Here is a 19,065-nt window from a genome sequence, read left to right on the forward strand (position 1 = left end):
ATATTGTAATAATTGCCAGGCTGCAGTCCATGGGGTTGCACAGAGTCGGACATGACTGAAGCGACTTAGCAGCAGCAGCAGCAGCAATAGCTAACATTTCCACCTCATCATAGTTGTCAACTCTTTCACTGCTGTGAACAACCAAGGTCTGGTCTCTGCAAGTTTACTGTTTATAATACAACCTGTTGTCTGTAATCACTGTTCTGTGCACTAGGTCTCCAGGACTTATTTATACACTAGTTGCAAATATGTACCCTTAAACATCTCTCCCATTCTCCCACCCCTGGCTTCTGGTAATGACCACTTTACTCTTATTCTTTCGGGTTTTTTTGGTTCCACATATAATAGATATTATACAGTATTTGTCTTACTCTGACATATCTCACTTAGCAAATTGTTCCCAAGATCCATCCACAGTGTTCTAAAAGGCAGAACTTCTTTTTCTCAAGGCTGAATAGTATTCCATTGCATACATGTACCACATCTTAACTTATCCTTATACACACTTAGGTTGTTTCTCTATCTCAGTTATTGTGAATAATGCTGCAATGAATATGGAGTTTATATGTCTCTTTGTGGAGAAGGAAATGGCAACCCACTTCAGTATTCTTGCCTGGAGAATCCCATGGAAGAGGAGCCTGTGAGCTACAGTCCCTGGGGTCACACAGAGTCAGACATGTCTTTTCAGTAACCAGTTTTCATTCCTCGGGACATACAGCCAGAAGTGGGATTAACTGGATTATATGTGTTTCATTTTTAATTTTTTGAGGACTCTGCATACCAATTTACAATCCCATCAACAGTGCAGGAGGGGTCTCTTTTGTCCCAAACCCTCATCAACACTTGTTTTCTCTCCTTGATAGTAGTCATTCTTACAGGTGAGGTATCTCTTGAGGAGTGATGCTGAGCATGTTTTCGTGCCTGTTAGTCGGTTAGATATCTTCTTTGGAAAAAATGTCTATTTCATTCCTCTGCACACTTTTTTTTTTTTTGCTATTGAGTTGTGCAAGTTCTTTATAAATTTTGGATATTAACTCTGTATCCAACACGATTAGAAAAAAAATTTCTCTCATTCTCGTTACCTTTTTATTTTGTTGTTTCTTTAGTTGTGTGGAAGCTTTTAAATTGGATGGAGTTCTACTTGTTTTTTGTTGTTTGTGCTTTTGGTCCAAAAAATCATCGTGGAGGGCAGTATCAAGGAGCTTCTTTCCTCCTGTTGAGGTAAGTTATATGGTTTCAGGTCTCATGTTTAAGACTTTCAAGTTAATTCTTTGTGAGTAATGTAAGATAGGGATCCAATTTCATTTTTTCCGCATGTGATTATCCAGTTTTCCAACCCCATTTGCTGAAGAAACTATCCTTTCCCCACTTATCAAATAATAGCTGATCATATATGCAGGAGTTTAATTCTGGGCTCTTTTCTTCTTTGGTCTGTGTCCATTTTTATGCCAGTACCATACTGGTTTAATTACTATAGCTTTATTGTATAGCCCCAAAGCAGGACGTGTGATGGCTTTCTTTCTCAGGGTTGCTTTAGCTATTTGGGGCCTTTTATGGTGCCCTACATTTTTAGGTTTTTTTCTATTTGAAAAATGCTGTTGGAATTTTGATAGGGATTACACTGAATCTATAGATGACATTGTGGAGCATGTACATTTGAACAATACTACTCTCTTCCAGTCCGTGAACACAGGATGTCCCTCCACTTGTGTCTTCTTTGACTTCTTTCAGCAAAGTCTTGTAGTTTTCATTTTACAGATCTTTCACTTTCTTGTTCCCATGTGTTTTATTGCTTTGATCCCACTGTGAATAGGAGACATTTCTTTTTTTCAGATGTTTTACTGTTGGTGTATAGAAAAGCAACTCATTTTGGTGTAGCGATTTTAAACCCTTGAACTTTACTGATTCAACAGTTTTTTAGTTGAGTCCTTCTTTTTTGTGCCACACCCCACAGCATGCAGCATCTTAGTTCCCTGACCAGGGATCAAACCCACGCCCCCCTGCAGTGGAAGCATGGCATCTTAACCACTGGACCATCAGGTAAGTCCCCAGTTGAGTCTTTTATATCTTAATGATTTTTAATAAAATATTAATATTGCATTCATCTAGCCACACATTGGTTTGTAACATGATTAACAATCTTGCTCATAACAAAAATACTGCATTCAACTTTCACGTTACTACCTATTTGTGACCTCTTGTATCAACATTTATTGTTTTTACTTGATCACTGCATGCTGATGCGTCTTCATTCATTGCCTAGAATGATTATAGGGAAATCATGTTCAAGTGAACTTTGGGTCACTCTCCTCAAGCATTTTTATGGCTTTAGAGAAGAAGACCTGATGGAGCTCTATCAAACCTCAGCTTAGTCCTTTCCTCCACTAAGAGCACTAGGGTACGGCAGGGCTCTCCAGGTATATGAGAGGTTCTGAATTCTCTCACATCCTCTTCTGGGCTAGGTTAAATCCTGCTTCTTTGGCTGGAGTATGGCCCGGGTAGTGGTGGTGACAGCATATTTTGTTCACTTCAGTTGACTCATGTCCTTATTCTCCCACAATTTCCCTCTTGTCTGACAACTTAGTCTCTAAAATCAACTTTAGTCCAGTGCAAGAGGCAATATTCCCCACTGGGAATGTGCCACAGGAAGAAGGTTGGCTATGAAGGAGACCTACCTCTGTTCAGACCCCAGACTGAGCCACAAGATCCTTACTGTTCCGTCTCTCATCTCTGTGAGACCTGCTCAAGGCTAAGGGACCTGTCTTCTGCAGTTCTGGTTGCTACCGTCTGTCATCATCAGACTTTAGTTAAGAATATTAGTCACAACTGGCTGGCTAAGAACAAGAATGTGAATTATTGCTAAGTTTCTTGTATATAATATCAGTAATATGATTATGTTGAAAAGTGACCTTTTTAGGAGATGCATACTGATGTATTTTGAGGTCAAGTATCATAGTATTTCACTTTCAAATAGTTCAGAAAACCAAATACACTCATAGAACACATGTGCAGTATCATACTGTTTTTCATGAATTCTCTGCTTATAAACAGGAAAACTGAGATGATGGAAGAGTTATTCATAGGTAAGGCATCAGAATTATACATAATTATGCCAGAGGGTGATTGATTAATCCTGAAGGTATTTCAGCTCTTGGCAGGGAGAAGCAACTGGGTGGCACTGCATCAGCTTCAGGACTGTCTATCCCAGACTACAAACTGACTGTAATTTGGAGAGAACATCAAATGTGAAATGAGCATGTCTGGGTATCTGCAAACAGCACTGGTTGGGAGAGCTATGCATAGCCCTCATAGCTGGTATTAAAAATAACCTAAAGCATAAGCAAAGGGTTCAGTTTGGTTGCCAGGCAACCCTGCTGCCAGCTCCCTTCAAGCTGACCTTTATTTTTATTTTTTTCTATCCACATCTCTTAACATTTTCACCTTCTGGATCTCCCTTGACTCATTTAATATTTAATGATTATTGTTTGTGAGTTGGGGGGTCCAGGACAGGCCAAACCACAAGTTCTGAAATTCAATAGGCAGACCCTTGCCGCCAAGCATCTCACAGTCTAATAAAGCAAAAAGGTAAGTATATAATTATCTTGATTATGTTCCTTTAACATAATCCTTTACTAGTTGTAATGTTTATCTGCAAATAACCTTTTGCCAAATAAAGTAACATTTACAGGTTCCAGGGATTACAACCTGGTATTGTGGGGTACATTTTCAGCCTTCTATAGATTGAGGACTTTGGCAGGCCACTTAGAAGGTGAGGCCACTTAAGTTCTTACTCAGTTATCTGAGGGCCCAGTTGGCTAAGGTAAGCAATATTTAAAAATGGTATCCTGGGACTTTCCTGGCAGTCCAGTGGTGGTTAAGACTCCATGCTTCCACTAGGCAACACAGGTTCAATCTGTGGTTGGAGAACTAAGATCCTACATGCTACACAGTATAAGAAAAAAAAAAAGTATCCCGATTCTCTATGAGCCAAGGCTATGGCACTTTCTTTGGCTTACTTTACCAGTGTGTTTCTTTAAGCTCTCATTAACTAATTTAGGTATACCTTGTTGCTTGAGAATGTTAAGTCAAACTGTAGCAAAATGACTGACCTAAGAAGAGGTCACTTTGCATATAATTTTCACATTGAAAATTTACCAAAATATCAATAGTTGGTTGTAGATCTTTGGGAACTGTAAGTTCAACCCATACTCTTCTTCCCTGAGAACTAGCTCCCTTACCTGTGGGGGCTCCTTTGGCAATACTGATACTAAATGACAACATCCTCCTGATCAGAGGTGACTGTATCAGAGCTAGGCCCATGACTAAGTGAGACCACTCAGATTATCTTCAGGGCCTTGGAACTTAGACACTACTCACTCAGGTTCTGGAATCGAAAAAGGTTGCTGATGTAGCCCTAGAAGGCCATCTTTTGTCAGGTGAAAGAAGCAGAGATGAGTGACCACAGGGTCTGAGAGACAGAAAGTGTAGCTGTTTTGGTGCTTGACGGCTTCCCTGGTTAGAAATGTAGAGTCAAGCTACATTTTCATTCTGGGTTGAGAGAATTTTGCACTTCTACCCCCACAGTAAATTTCCCCTTTCACTGAGGCAGTCTGAGTGGGTACCTGTTATCAGCAACCAAACAAAGTTTAAAATTAATGTTTCAATCCTGGCTTAAATACTTCTTACCTTGTTCCCATAACATTATTAAAGTTCAATAGCTAAAATAATGTTGTACTTGGGTAATTTCCCAAAAGATTTCTCTAAAACCTCCAGAGATGGCCCATGATTATTGATCATTCCTGACATTTTAATACATATTAGAATCACTGGACAAACACAGTATTACTATGATGTTGTTTTCCTTTCATAAACAGTAGCACAGAAGGGACCTTAGGGGATGTCTAATTCAACCTCTATACTTTCAAGTAAGGAACTCAAGGCCCAAAATGGCCAAGAATTTTGCCCAGTTCTGGGATTAGAAACTTGTTTCTTTCTGTCAGTACTCAGACCAAGGTCCTGTGAATGGATATTTTAGGGCCAACATGGCAGTCTCCTGGCTTTAAATTTCAAGTGAAATTAAACAATATTTATTGACTGCCCACATAATTGGTCACAACTCTTTTATTAATAGTTAACGAGTTAAAAAAAAAAAAAAAAGGCTTAAGGAGTATACTTGTTTCAGGCATAGCTGGTTCTAGGCTCAACATTACTGCGAGGAGTCTCTCTCCCCATCCCTAGGCAAGTCTTTTCACAGGTGAGGCACCTACAGACTCACATCCTATCAGCTTAGCTACCTCAGCAGTAAAAGCCTGATTATTCTTGGACTTCTCTGTTATATGAGCCAATAAATTCCTTTTTTCTTTCCTTAAGTCAATTTGAATTTGGTTTCTGTCATCTGCACAAGCATTCTAAAATTGAGCTTATCAAAGAATTCTCCACAAACCAGCATAATGGTAACTAATCAGATTCTCTCTTTAAATCTTTGAATCTAAGAGTAGGCAGTTAAAGCAGAAGTTGAAAGAACATGCAGAAAAACCAGCAATCCAGTGCATGATGAAAACTCACTCTTGACACAATGTCTTGGCTTCTATTCTCAACCTCTTCTGCCTACCTCGTATCTTCTGCTTAGTCAGAGTTTCTGCTTATTCATAACTTCAGCTTATTCTTGGTCCCAACAGCATCACAGCCTGGATGGCTGCCTAATATCCTAAACTGATTTGACCCTGGAACACTTTTCTTAGAAATGGCAAAAAGTGATTGTCAGTATTCTGGGCTTTACACAGAAAAAGCAAGAATGGTTTCTTCTTTCAACTTGGTAAATATCCTCATGACAGCCTGGAATTACTAATGTTGTCACTAATGCGGTGACCACGTTTGGATCAGGATGTGAGCTTTCCTAAGGCAACAGGCTTGACAAGACAATGAAGATCCTTTGCAGGTAAGTCATCGTGCCTGCAATTTTCTTGGATCCTCAAGTTACTTAACATCGCTGAGTTTTGATTCCTGTGGTAATAAAATGAAGGAAGTCACCCACCTTATTTCATTCCACCTTAATGAAATGAAACACATGTAAAATGCTGGAGCACAATCAGGACTCAGTGAATATTCGTTCTCTTTCACCAAATTTTAATATGTCATTTACCATATAAAGTGTTACCCAATCATCTCCTTTTGCTCACATGTTATGGAATGCTATTATTCCACATATGACAAAGAGTTTAAACAAAGAATCAGGATTTTTTTTTTAACTTACAAAATGTTTTGCTGCAGTTTTTCAAATGTTTTATTGGATTTAAAATTCTTTTAAGGGATACACTGATATACAACTAGTTTGATCAGCTACCAATATATTTCGGTACCCCTTTATTTTTGTACTTAAGAGCCAGTTCACTTTTTCTCCATGTTCAATACTTAACTTTGGTAAAATTTTGCCATGTTCATCTTCACCTGTTACTGAAGCATGAGTGCCTCCACCTTGCTTGGTGTAAGCTGCCCTTTTGGTTTTCTTCCTGTGAGTATGTTTGGTTGGACTCTTATGTTTTTTTTCAATTTCACTGCTTACATCCCACAGCTTTATCTTTCCATCATTCCCTCCAGTAAGCAGCAAATAGGATTCTCGCAGAAAGCAGACTTGGGAAACCCCCAAAGAATGGCCCTTAAATCCCAGTTCCTGTTCACACTTGACTCCCATCACCCTAAAGATTCGAACCTTACCATCTTCTGCACCACAACTAAAAACATTGCCACACGATGCCACAGACACAGAGTGGGCTAAGGCAGGGTTTAAAAGCTGACCAGGTGATTGTGGACTTTCCATTTCTTCTGTTTCATCCTCCTGTAAATTTGTAATCCAGAGTGGCCGGGCTTTCCGAAGGTTCCACAGCATCACCTTTAAATAAGTGGAAGTTACACAGTTAGAGTTCTAAATAGTTTGTTTCACGAACATGCTTATTCTGCTTCTAAGAAAATCACCAAAGTAGTCTAAGAATGATTAGCAGGATACATTCCCAGCAACATTAAAAAAAAATTCAGACAGCACCACAACATGCCAGCAGGATGCTACCCTGGTACCAAAACTAGAATGCCAATGGGCAGTAAGGAAGGTATAATTTAAAAACTAGATCCTGAGTAACTCTGGATCAACAAACCCTTTAATGTGTAATCCAAACTCTTACACAGATGCCAATTTCTTCAAGTCATCCTACCCCGACTGCTACAAGTAAAACTGAAAATGAGGAAATTTATTAATTTTAGCCTATGCTTGTTACAAGTAGAAACACCTATCAACTAAATAAACTAAACCCAGGATCAAACCTGGATCTCCCACATTGGGCAGATTCTTTCCTGTGTGCGCCACCAGGGAAGCTCAATGCCTAGCATAGTACCTGTAGAAAAGAGCAGAAATTTTAAGCAAGTCTGTTAATTTGACATCCTGGTATACTTGGCTTTTTACTGTTGTTCTCTACCATGATCTTGGACCTATTAAGTAGATTTAGATAAAATGCAATTTTAAAAATATTTAAAACAAAACAATAAGTTCTGTGGATTGATTTTACTCCAGACTTCAGCAATTGTCTTCCTGGAGCAACCAATTTGAAAAAGAAAATATTCTTCATACTTTCAGAGCGAAGAGACAACTTTATTTTGCCATCTAGTACCGTCCCTGAATTATGGCTCATGATCTAAAAGGGGCACTAGGATAAGCACGACCGTTTAGTCAAAAGCACAGATCTGAACCGAAAATATTACCACTGCTGATTATACCAAGGTTTCGTTTGCTATTCAAAGTAACTTCCTTCAACGCATCCTATTTCAAAAGAAGTGACACTCAGAAGTGAATGCAAGCATATCAAAGTGACCCTGCTCAAAAATTTCTTGTACAAAAACATTTCTTTCCACATAAAAGATTCATTTTCAAGGGGAAAAGAAAGAGGCTCTTCCACTATCTGGATACTTAGGTTTTGGTCCTAGAGACTGTTCAAACTCCAGAAAGAAGAAAACAAACTTGAAACCATTTACTTTCAAATGTGGAAATGAGGGACAAAGAAAACCAGTGTATATGCTACAGAAATTCATGATGGGCTTCAAATTTCCAAATGTCCTTACAAGAAAAAACTGTATTGGAGTGGTGGGTTCACATGTATTTATTTAGTGTTATTATTTATACCTTAAAAATACATCATGAATATTATTTTGTGTCTATTTAATAAAAGATTAAGTAGTCTCAAGTGTCTTAATAAATCACACTTCATTCCTAAGGTCCCTGCTTGAGTAAGCTTTTTCTATTTAAACCTATCTAAATTAAAGGATCTAATTTTTATAATTTCTCTAATAACAAAGATGAGCTTCCCTTGTGGCTCAGATGGTAAAAGTGTCTGCTTGCAATGCGGGAGACCCGGGTTCAATCCCTGGGTGGAGAAGATCCTCTGGAGAAGGAAATGGCACCCCACTCCAGTACTCCTGTCTGGAAAATTCCATGGATGGAGGAGCCTGGTGGGCTATAGTCCATGGAGTTGCAAAGAGTCGGACACGACTGAGCGACTTCACTTTCACTTTCAATAACAAAGATAGGTATGTTGAACTTATCTATTATGTGTGGCAATAATTCAGTTCCTGCCTTGAGATAAAACACCTTGTTCAGAGATAAATAACTCTCATCACTAATCTGATAAAAACTCCCTTCCACTATTACACCTACATTCTTGGACCCCTCCATAGGCTGGCTATTCTTAAAGTTCAGAAAAATACCAGATAACCAGATTTTAAGAAGTAAACTGGAAGAAATTATACTTTCAACTCCAGTTAAAGAAGTAATTTCAGTCAGAAGTAATGACTGTACTATCTTAGTCACTTTTATTATATATTACAACCCAATGCAGCAGTTAATCTATAGTGAATTTTTAGCAATTCTTGACAAATCAAAAAGCAAAAGACTTCTTTTCACAATATATTTATTTCCTAGAGTATTCTCTAACACCTGCCTGGCACTAAACTTTCTCATCTAGAACTGGAGGTAAAATGGTAAATTCTGGATGCCTGCTTCTTGTGTAATCTGTGACTGCTATACATCTACTTGGCTGACTGCCATGTCTAACGCAGTTAATGAACCAGTGATTGAAAACTGGTATAGCTTAAGGATGAATGAATGAGTAGTCAGAGACACTGTACAATCCGCCTACTTAAAACAGATATCTGACTGGTTGTGTAGGTCTTTCTGCCCAACACAGTAAGCAGATTATCTCCACTAGTGTAGAAAAATATAGATTTATTAAAGTTCTGGGCAAGACCTAGGAGTAGAAAAGGAATTTTGATGTCATGGGATCACTGTGCCCTGTAGGTGTAAAATTATTCTCAACCGAGGCACTACAAATTTTTGGTAGGACAATTTTTAATTAGGGGCTGCCTCAGCGCAGCAGGACATCCACTGATTCTTCCTAGTAAAAAGACCAGTAGCTTGGGGTGGGGGTGGCAGTCAGAGTGACAACAACTAAAATTAGTCTCATTTATTTCTAAATTATAAGGAGGTGTGGAGGATAGAGGAGTGGCAAAGATCACTGGCCTGGAAGTGACCAGGAGTCTTACAAGATACTATAAGCAGCTGAAAAAGTAGATTAAATGCCTATAACAGTGTTGGGCACACATATCATCTATTTAAATAAATATCTTTAGTGTCACAGAGAAAAAAATATAGGCTTTGAAGTCAGAGAGATTGAGGTTTGAATTCCAATTCAGTCTGCTGTGGGAAAACTCAATTTGAACTTCAGTTTCCTCATTTCTAAAAAAGAAACAGTATGATCAGGGTGTGATTAGAAAGAAAACTAATATATATGCTGCTGCTGCTGCTAAGTCGCTTCAGTTGTGTCCAACTCTGTGCGACCCCATGGACTGCAGCCCACCAGGCTCCCCCATCCCTGGGATTCTCCAGGCAAGAACACTGGAGTAGGTTGCCATTTCCTTCTCCAATGCATGAAAGTGGAAAGTGAAAGTGAAGTCGCTCAGTGGAAAGTGAAAGTGAAGTCGCTCAGTCGTGTCCAACTCAGCGATCCCATGGACTGCAGCCTACCAGGCTCCTCCATCCATGGGATTTTCCAGGCAACAGTACTGGAGTGGGGTGCCATTGCCTTCTCCCAAACTAATATATACAAAGCAGCGTAAAGTGGTAAGTGACCACCAGAGGGAAGCCATGCCTATTCTCACTCCAGTGATTTAGAGTAAAAACAATAATAGATCCAGGCCCTCTGTTTTTTTTTTAATTATAAACTTTATGGAGAGTGGGTGGGTGATAAACTCTGTATTTAGCATGGTCCTTTGTTTAAACAGATGTTTAGAATCAAATATTCGAATTCTCATGTTTTAGGAATGTCTTAAAGCATAGAGAAAGAGTAAAAGATTAATAATTACTTTGTTAATCTACTAGACTTTGTCAAGTTAGCATTAAACATTCAGTAGACATAAAGTTTACGGTTCCTAAATACATAAGGCATGTCAGTGGATAAAAGAAAATGCCAAGATATATTTAGCCCAATCAATAATTTGATTCTATTAGCAAGTCCCATTTAGAAATTACCCATGTACTCTCTGCAAGACATCACCTGCATATCCAGTCCACATGACACCAGGCTCTGAGGCCTTTGAGGTCGAAAAGCTACAGAGGAACAGATATTGGAATGTCTCTTCAGTGATCTGCTAATTTTCTTATTTTCCAGGTCTAGGATTTTGATTGTTCCAGAGTCATCAGCAGAAGCCAGCAGGTTTTCAGTTTCATTCAATGAAAGACAATTGATTTCTTCTTCATTCACATGAAAATCATCCAAGGGTTCTTTAAGAGACCTGACATCCAGTATGCTAATGGTTTCTCCATGTGAGGCATAGAGTTTGGTGGGGCAGGATGGAGAAAATAAGACGTTGGTAACATCCTCTGCCCCTTGGAAGCACGTGTGTCCTAAAAGAGTCCCATCTTCACCCCAAACCACGAGATCCCCACCTTCTGCTCCAGAAGCCACTAGCCCTTCTTGACTTGCATTCAGGCAGAGAATAGGAGAAGAATGTCCACCAGTCCACTTGACTGCCATAATGACCCAGGTAACTCTGTGAAGAGGGGGGAAAACTATAATCTCACATTTTATATAAGAACTTTGTAAGACACAAATATTTCATTTAAAAAATAAAAGACATCTAAAAATCTCAATCAATAAAAAAAGACATTTGAAGATCAAGCCTACAAAGCCTGGTTAACACAAAACTGTGGCTGGCACATGCCTACATGTGTTTTCCTTGCAATCAGGTACCCGGGTAAGTCTGGTCCTCCAGCCTTTGATGTGAGGCTCACATAGGAATAAACAATAAATACACTTATTTTAAATTAAGAAAAGTCCTTTTTAAGAAAGGACCACACAATCATCAGGTTATATCCTTTGTCTGAATAATGTTTATGGAAAATGGGCCCTGGGCTTTTGGGTTTGAATAGCCCTATTACCTATCAGCTGGGCAAGTTACTGAATCAATGACCCACTTTCCTTCTTGATAAAATGGGGGTAATAATAACATCCATTTCATAAGATCAGAGAAGATTAAATGACACAGTAAATGTCAAGTGCATGTAACAATGCCTGGTATGTAAGGAGAACTCAACAAAAGTATTATCATTGTCACTTTGGTTACTTTTATTAGGCTAGTCAAAGTGGCATCATATATATTACACCAATGGTCCTCAAAGTATGGTTGCCAGCAGCACTAGCATCACCTAGGAACTTATAGAAATATAAATTATTGGACCCCACTCTGCTACTGCTGCTGCTGCTAAGTCACTTCAGTCACATCCGACTCTGTGCGACCCCACAGACGGCCTCCAACCAGGCTCCTCTGTCCCTGGGATTCTCCAGGCAAGAACACTGGAGTGGGTTGCCATTTCCTTCTCCAATGGATGAAAGTGGAAAGTGAAAGTGAAGTCGCTCAGTCGTGTCCGACTCTTAGCGACCTCATGGACTGCAGCCCTCCAGGCTCCTCCGTCCATGGGATTTTCCAGGCAAGAGTACTGGAGTGGGGTGCCATTGCCTTCTCCTCGACCCCACTCTAGGCCCACTGAATCAGAAACTCTGATGTCAGCACCCAACAGTGTGGTTTAACAAGCCTTCCAGGTGATTCTGACGTATGCTAGAATTTGAGAACCTGTTGTTTTAGTCGCTAAGCTGAGTCCAGCTCTTTTTGTCCCCATGGACTGTAGCCCGTCAGGTTCCTCTGTCCATGCGATTTCCCAGGCAAGAATACTGGAGTAGGTTCCTTGTCTAGGGGATCTTTCTGACCCAGGGATCAAACCCATGACTCCTGCATAGCATATGTGTTCTTTACCACTGGGCCACCACGGAAGCCATTGAGAACCTGTACTATACCACTAATCATCAGGGGAACTGGTTAAAAATGCAAACCCCTGGGTCTTCTCATTGGAGACTAATTCAGTACATTATTTAATTTTATTCTCAAAACAACATTTCTGATTGGTATCATTCCATTTTACAGATAATGAGTCTCATAAATTTAAAATAATTTTCCCAAAGTCACCTGTTCAGGATTTGTACTTAGGATCTAAAATAAAACAATCCTAAACTTCTAAATAATGAAGACCTTTTTATAACAATTCTACTTGATAACAGGTTTAACCTGTTAGTATTTGAAAGTACAGAAAATGACCAAAAGCTACTAATAATTCATTACTGCTTCTAAATATACTCACATTTTTAAAAAATCACATTATCACCTACTTGTACTTATATAACAGTAGTGTTTATGTGCATTATTTAGATTCCTGATATGCTAGGCAGCCTGCTTCTTTAAACTGGAATTGCCACATAATGCTACCCCCTACCATAACTATCTCCTGCTGCTGCTGCTGCTAAGTCGCTTCAGATGTGTGTCTTTTGCAACCCCTCCCCAAATGGGCTATAGCCTACTAGGCTCCTCTGTGGATAGGATTCTCCAGGCAAGAATAGGAGATCTTCACAACCCAGGGATAGAACCCATGTCTCTTGTCTCCTGCATTGGCAGGCAGGTTCTTTACCAGTACCGCCACCTGGAAGCCCAATTACCTCTTGGGTAAAGCAAAAAAGGAAACTGGGGCAATTTATACAATTAAATGATCAGACAAAAGGAAGCAAACACATCTATCTGGACAAATTATATTTTTCATTCCACAAGACAAAGGAGAGTTTATCTACTAAGAAACTGCAATAGTTGCTTTAGTATTTTCAGATATAATACCTGAATTCAGTTCAATTGTACAGAGATAAATTTCCAAATACTGTTTTGAAGAATAATTTAATCTACTTAAAGTTTCTACTCCCAACACAAGTTTGTTTCCTCCCACTTTTAGCCACACACACATACAAAATCACTAACTACTAGACTGCCAAAAAAACCCACTGATCTAATAGTAATCAAAGTAACAGAAACACAATCACAAAATCAGATATAGCAATTTTCATATACAAAAAAATATATAAAAAAGACAAAGATACATTTAAAAATTTTTAGCAGAAGCACTCAATTAGTAAACAGAAAAAACTAAATAGAGACTGAAGCAAATACATTTTAAAGGAGAGGTTTGGAGAGGAAATGACTCAGGCAGATAAAGACAGGGAACTCTGGTGATTTGATTTTTGCTGACAAGTACTGACATAGTAGTTAAATAATTTTCTACCATAATCAAACCAGTCAATCCTAAAGGAAATCAACCTTGAATATACGTTGGAAGGACTGATGCTGAAGCCGAAGCTCCAGTATTTTGGCCACCTAATGCGAAGAGCCAACCCATAGGAAAAGACTGTAATGCTGGGAAAGATTGAGGTTAGGAGGAGAAGAGGGCAACAAAGGATGAGATGGCTAGATGGCATCATCTACTCAAAGGACATGAGTTTGAGCAGACTTCGGGAGACAGTGTAGAACAGGGAAGCCTGGCATGCTGCAGTCCATGGGGTCGAAAAAGAGTCGGACACAACTGAGCAACTGCACAACAACAAACCATAACAAGGACTTTTGCCAAATGTTCCAGACAAACCAAGGAAAAAGGACACTCAACACAATTTAAAATGAAAGAGATTAATATTTAGGCTTAGGAACTGTCCTTTGTGATGACTATCGACTCACATGATAGAGACAATATCCTAACTAAAAATATGAATTTTGAATTAATCATTGAAAAGGCTATTTAAGTTACAAATAGTTTAACTATGTAATGAATCTTTAGAGTATTGATCACTTATTCCTAAGTCAGAGTTTTAATTTTTCTACAGTGAATGAACTTTAAAGTCTAGAAGTCTGCCCTCTACAGTTTTAGGATTTTGTATCCATAAAGGTTTTGGATCTCTGTTAGAATATTAGGTTTTTCACTAAGAAAAGGCAGGGTTTCTAGTACTCCTATTTCTCCATCACAGATCTACCCACAGAGGACCTAAGTAAGGCTGACTTGCAGACAAAAGTTTTAGGTTTTCTTCCTAATGTAACTCTTTTCCAGAAAAAGTTAATTCAATTTTAAAGATACATCTAGTTAAACTCTACCCCAAAATGTAAGAAGTTAGGCAATAAATGAATTTTGCTCTTCAAGAGACTACTATAGACAACAATACAGTTCCTGTAAAGTTTTCCATAATGGAAGCAGTAGTAACTCTTGGACTGTTATTCCCAACAAGTCCAAGGTCAGTTCTACCTTAATGTCTACCCACCAGAGTAAAGAACAAATGAAACTTCAGGCAATGGCAACCCACTCCAGTACTCTTGCCTGGAAAATCCCTTGGACAGAGAAGCCTGGTAAATTGCAGTCCATGGAATCGCTAAGAGTTGGACACGACTGAGCGACTTCACTTTCACTTTCAATCTCTACACCACATGGATAGTATTCACTGATTACCCAGCTAGTCAGAAAAATTAAAATAGAGACCTATTACAGGAAATAATAGGAAAAAAGAACTGGGAAAGCCCCAGAAATCCGTACATTCTGAGGCATTTAATTTAATCACCCAGAGTACTGATCAGGGATTCAACCAGCATACCCCGCCACCCAAATCACTTGTTTACTTAATCTACAAAATTGAAGTTATTTGTTATTATTTGAAATGTTCAATCAAAAAGTGTTAATCAGACTGCTGTGGTAGAAGGTAGTGGGAAAAATTAACTACATATAAGTTCAATCAAAACAATCTTTTAGAAATGAGTTGGCAATCTGCTGTTTCTTGTTTTTGTTTTACTGGGACTGGAGAGCTACCTGGAAGTAGCTAAGTGCCACTATCTCCACTCAGGTATCAAGTCAACAAGCTTCTCTTCTCAAAGGTAGATGCCTAAAGGGTCAAGACTAGAGATCTCTTCTAGAAAATTAGAGATACCAAGGGAACATTTCATGCAAAGATGGGCTCGATAAAGGACTGAAATGGTATGGACCTAACAGAAGCAGAAGATATTATGAAGAGGTGGCAAGAATACACAGAAGTGTACAAAAAGATCTTGACGACCAGATAATTACCATGATGTGATCACTGACCTAGAGCCAGACATCCTGGAATGTGAAGTCAAGTGGGCATTAGAAAGCATCACTACGAACAAAGCTAGTGGAGGTGATGGAATTCCAGTTGAACAATTTCAAATCCTGAAAGATGATGCTGTGAAAGTGCTGCACTCAATATGCCAGCAAATTTGGAAAACTCAGCAGTGGCCACAGGACTGGAAAAGGTCAGTTTTCATTCCAATCCCAAAGAAAGGCAATGCCAAAGAATGCTCAAACTACAGCACAATTGCACTCATCTCACATGCTAGTAAAGTAATGCTCAAAATTCTCCAAGCCAGGCTTCAGCAATATGTGAACCGTGAACTTCCTGATGTTCAAGCTGGTTTTAGAAAAGGCAGAGGAACCAGAGATCAAATTGCCAACATCCTCTGGATCATCGGAAAAGCAAGAGAGTTCCAGAAAAACATCTATTTCTGCTTTATTGATTATGCCAAAGCCTTTGACTGTGTGGATCACAATAAACCATGGAAAATTCTGAAAGAGATGGGAATACCAGACCACCTGATCTGCCTCTTGAGAAATCTGTATGCAGGTCAGGAAGCAACAGTTGGAACTGGACATGGAACAACAGACTGGTTCCAAATAGGAAAAGGAGTACGTCAAGGCTGTATATTGTCACCCTGTTTATTTAACTTATATGCAGAGTACATCATGAGAAACGCTGGACTGGAAGAAGCACAAGCTGGAATCAAGATTGCCGGGAGAAATATCAATAACCTCAGATATGCAGATGACACCATCCTTATGGCAGAAAGTGAAGAGGAACTAAAAAGCCTCTTGATGAAAGTGAAAGTGGAGAGTGAAAAAGTTGGCTTAAAGCTCAACATTCAGAAAACAAAGATCATGGCATCTGGTCCCACCACTTCATGGGAAAATAGATGGGGAAACAGTGGAAACAGTGTCAGACTTTATTTTTTTGGGCTCCAAAATCACTGCAGATGGTGACTGCAGCCATGAAATTCAAAGACGCTTACTCCTTGGAAGGAAAGTTATGACCAACCTAGATAGCATATTCAAAAGCAGAGACATTACTTTGCCAAGAAAGGTCCATCTAGTCAGGGCTATGGTTTTTCCTGTGGTCATGTATGGATGTGAGAGTTGGACTGTGAAGAAGGCTGAGCGCCAAAGAATTGATGCTTTTGAACTGTGGTGTTGGAGAAGACTCTCGAGAGTCCCTTGGACTGCAAGGAGATCCAACCAGTCCATTCTGAAGGAGATCAGCCCTGGGATTTCTTTGGAAGGAATGATGCTGAAGCTGAAACTCCAGTACTTTGGCCACCTCATGCGAAGAGTTGATTCATTGGAAAAGACTCTGATACTGGGAGGGATTGGGGGCAGGAGGAGAAGGGGATGATGGAGGATGAGATGGCTGGATGGCATCACTGACTCGATGGATGTGAGTCTGAGTGAACTCCGGGAGTTGGTGATGGACAGGGAAGCCTGGCGTGCTGCGATTCATGGGGTCGCAAAGAGTTGGACACGACTGAGCGACTGAACTGAACTGAAGTGAAAGGGTCAAGCACAGTAATTAGTCATTTCCTATTGTGAATTAGTTTAATTAGATAATAGAGTCCTTTCTTCCAACACCTAATGAGATTATGGAGTGTGGGGAGGAGGAAGGTGGGGTACTTTGAAAACATTTTTATGAAGGGTGGAGTGCTAAGATGGAAGTTCTAAGCAGCCAAAGGGCAGAAAGGTACTGAACATGGGGGGAGGGGACATGGTCCAGAGGGTGATGAGCAGGCAAGAAAGAAAACAGGAGGTAGTGATAAAGAAAAGCTTTTCCTACTTTGAAATCCTACCTGGGCCACTTGGGGGTACTTTGCCATAAAAAGTCACCTCACTGACTGGACTAGATTTATTTCATCAGATCCTTCAAAGGCTCTCCCTCACTTATACCAGGGCAGACAGAATAGAAGCCAATGTCTTTAATAACCAAATGCTCTCTAAAATACTTGCTCCTGTCATATCTCCATGTATCCACTTGTCCTTTTCAAGTGATTGTGCCTTTAAAGCTGTTCATTCTGTCTGTTCTTTGTCATCTTCTTGGATGGACCAACTCTGTCCTTGAAGATGTAAAAGAAATTTCAGTGCCTTTCCAGACAAAACATGGACTGCCTTCCTGGGAATAGTTGAAAGTTGAAAAATGAATAATAAATTCCCTAGCCTGAGGTTTAAATAATATGATAGTCACTATCATTGTAATAAGTATACTGGTCAACTTTTCTTCACACATTTCAGTTTTCCAAAGTGAGTGGTTGAAGGGCTGTGGCACTGACACTAGTAAAAAAGAAAAGAATCTGGGTGACTAAGCTTGGAGGAAAAAATATCTAGGAAGAAGGGACTGGCAAGTAGTAATCAAACACCACTTATCAGAGAGTAGAGATGGTAGGTGCTGTTCTTTTGTTTTGTTTTTTAATTTTATTTTATTTAACTTTACAATATTGTATTGGTTTTGCCATATATCAAAATGAATCTGCCACAGGTATACATGTGTTCCCCATCCTGAACCCTCCTCCCTCCTCCCTTGTTTTACTGGAAAACAAGAAATGGATTATTCACAGCAGGAGAACTTTTGAGAAGATTCCTTACTACTTAAAGGAAAGACAGTGGAATTGACTACTAAGGGAATCTGTGAACCCTATTATTTTAACAATTACTTCGCAGTGTTGCTTTGAGAGTTATATACTCTCTCCCGTAAAGGGCCCCAGTAGATTGCCTGTCTTACATGATGGTTATTATTTTCTCTTACCGAGCATTCTTTAAAGGCTGTCGGAAAACGTTCTGGCCACCTAGGAAAACGTAGTATGACTAAATAATGCTGAAATTCTTTCCCTTTCAAATAGTGTTCTTAATTATAGCCTCCATGTCATTCTCCCTACTAGAATATCTAGTTAGTTAAAAACACACCTCAATTAGCCTACTAACCGGTGGGTTAGTAGGAAAGACTGGGAAAGGCCATATTTTGTCCAAAATAATGTAGCACTTAAAGAGCACTTTAAGGTTACCCAAACATGGGAGGGGGGAGGGAGGTGTTCAAATGTAGAGACCTCTCATGCTACATACAGGCTAGCACACACGTTCTGATAAGCACTGGTACTAAGGGAGAACAAGAGGGCCTGACCAGGAAAACACGACCTCAGCTGCCGAAAGAAAAGGAAGATCTAACTCAAACTGAAGGTGGCGGAGCTAGCACTGGCTAGTAAGGAGAGGGAAGTTTCCTGCGTTAGGTTGGAATGGTCAAGCAGGAACGCAAACGACTCAGGTAAACCTTATAGGAAAAGGGGACCAAAAAAGCCGACGCAAGGTCACTAGATCAACAAGGGGGAAAGGCGGAGGACAGCCTGAAACCCACCCGCGCCAACCTCATACCTGTGCTTCCCGCTTCCCTCCAAGGCGCCTGGCGATGACCTCACCGGCGGGCGCCCAATCCCATCTAGCGTAGGGCGGGAGGCGGCCGCAGCCAAATAGTCACATCCGGGGCCGAGAGGAACCGCGCGAGCTGGGCGTGCGTC

At 39.8% G+C, this 19,065-nt stretch overlaps 1 protein-coding gene across 2 annotated transcripts; it reads right to left on the reverse strand.

The window, feature by feature from the left end:
* Window positions 1-6,103: 6,103 nt before the first annotated feature.
* Window positions 6,104-19,047, reverse strand: WDR53 (WD repeat domain 53). Of its 2 annotated transcripts, XM_070789211.1 has the most exons (3): window positions 18,923-19,047; window positions 10,593-11,088; window positions 6,104-6,889 (listed from the first exon to the last, which is right to left on the reverse strand). In XM_070789211.1, exons 2-3 carry the CDS (start codon window positions 11,070-11,072, stop codon window positions 6,293-6,295), a joined length of 1,077 nt encoding a protein of 358 aa, XP_070645312.1. In that variant the 5' UTR covers window positions 11,073-11,088; window positions 18,923-19,047; the 3' UTR covers window positions 6,104-6,292. The 2 variants fall into 2 exon arrangements, with proteins under 2 accessions (XP_070645312.1, XP_070645316.1); XM_070789215.1 differs by lacking the exon at window positions 18,923-19,047 and having other exon boundaries at window positions 10,985-11,088.
* Window positions 19,048-19,065: the final 18 nt, after the last annotated feature.

This window comes from Bos indicus, chromosome 1 (genome assembly GCF_029378745.1).
Source record: "Bos indicus isolate NIAB-ARS_2022 breed Sahiwal x Tharparkar chromosome 1, NIAB-ARS_B.indTharparkar_mat_pri_1.0, whole genome shotgun sequence".
In the NCBI taxonomy this organism is placed as follows: Eukaryota; Metazoa; Chordata; class Mammalia; order Artiodactyla; family Bovidae; genus Bos; species Bos indicus.

What these genes read in the sequence shown, in the direction of transcription:
- WDR53 (XM_070789211.1), bottom strand. Translation starts at nt 11,072, where the DNA reads ATGGCAGTCAAGTGGACTGGTGGACATTCTTCTCCTATTCTCTGCCTG. An exon ending in CATGTGGACTGGATATGCAG is followed by an intron (nt 6,890 to 10,592) that starts GTGATGTCTTGC and finishes ACTTATTTAAAG; the next exon opens with GTGATGCTGTGGAACCTTCG.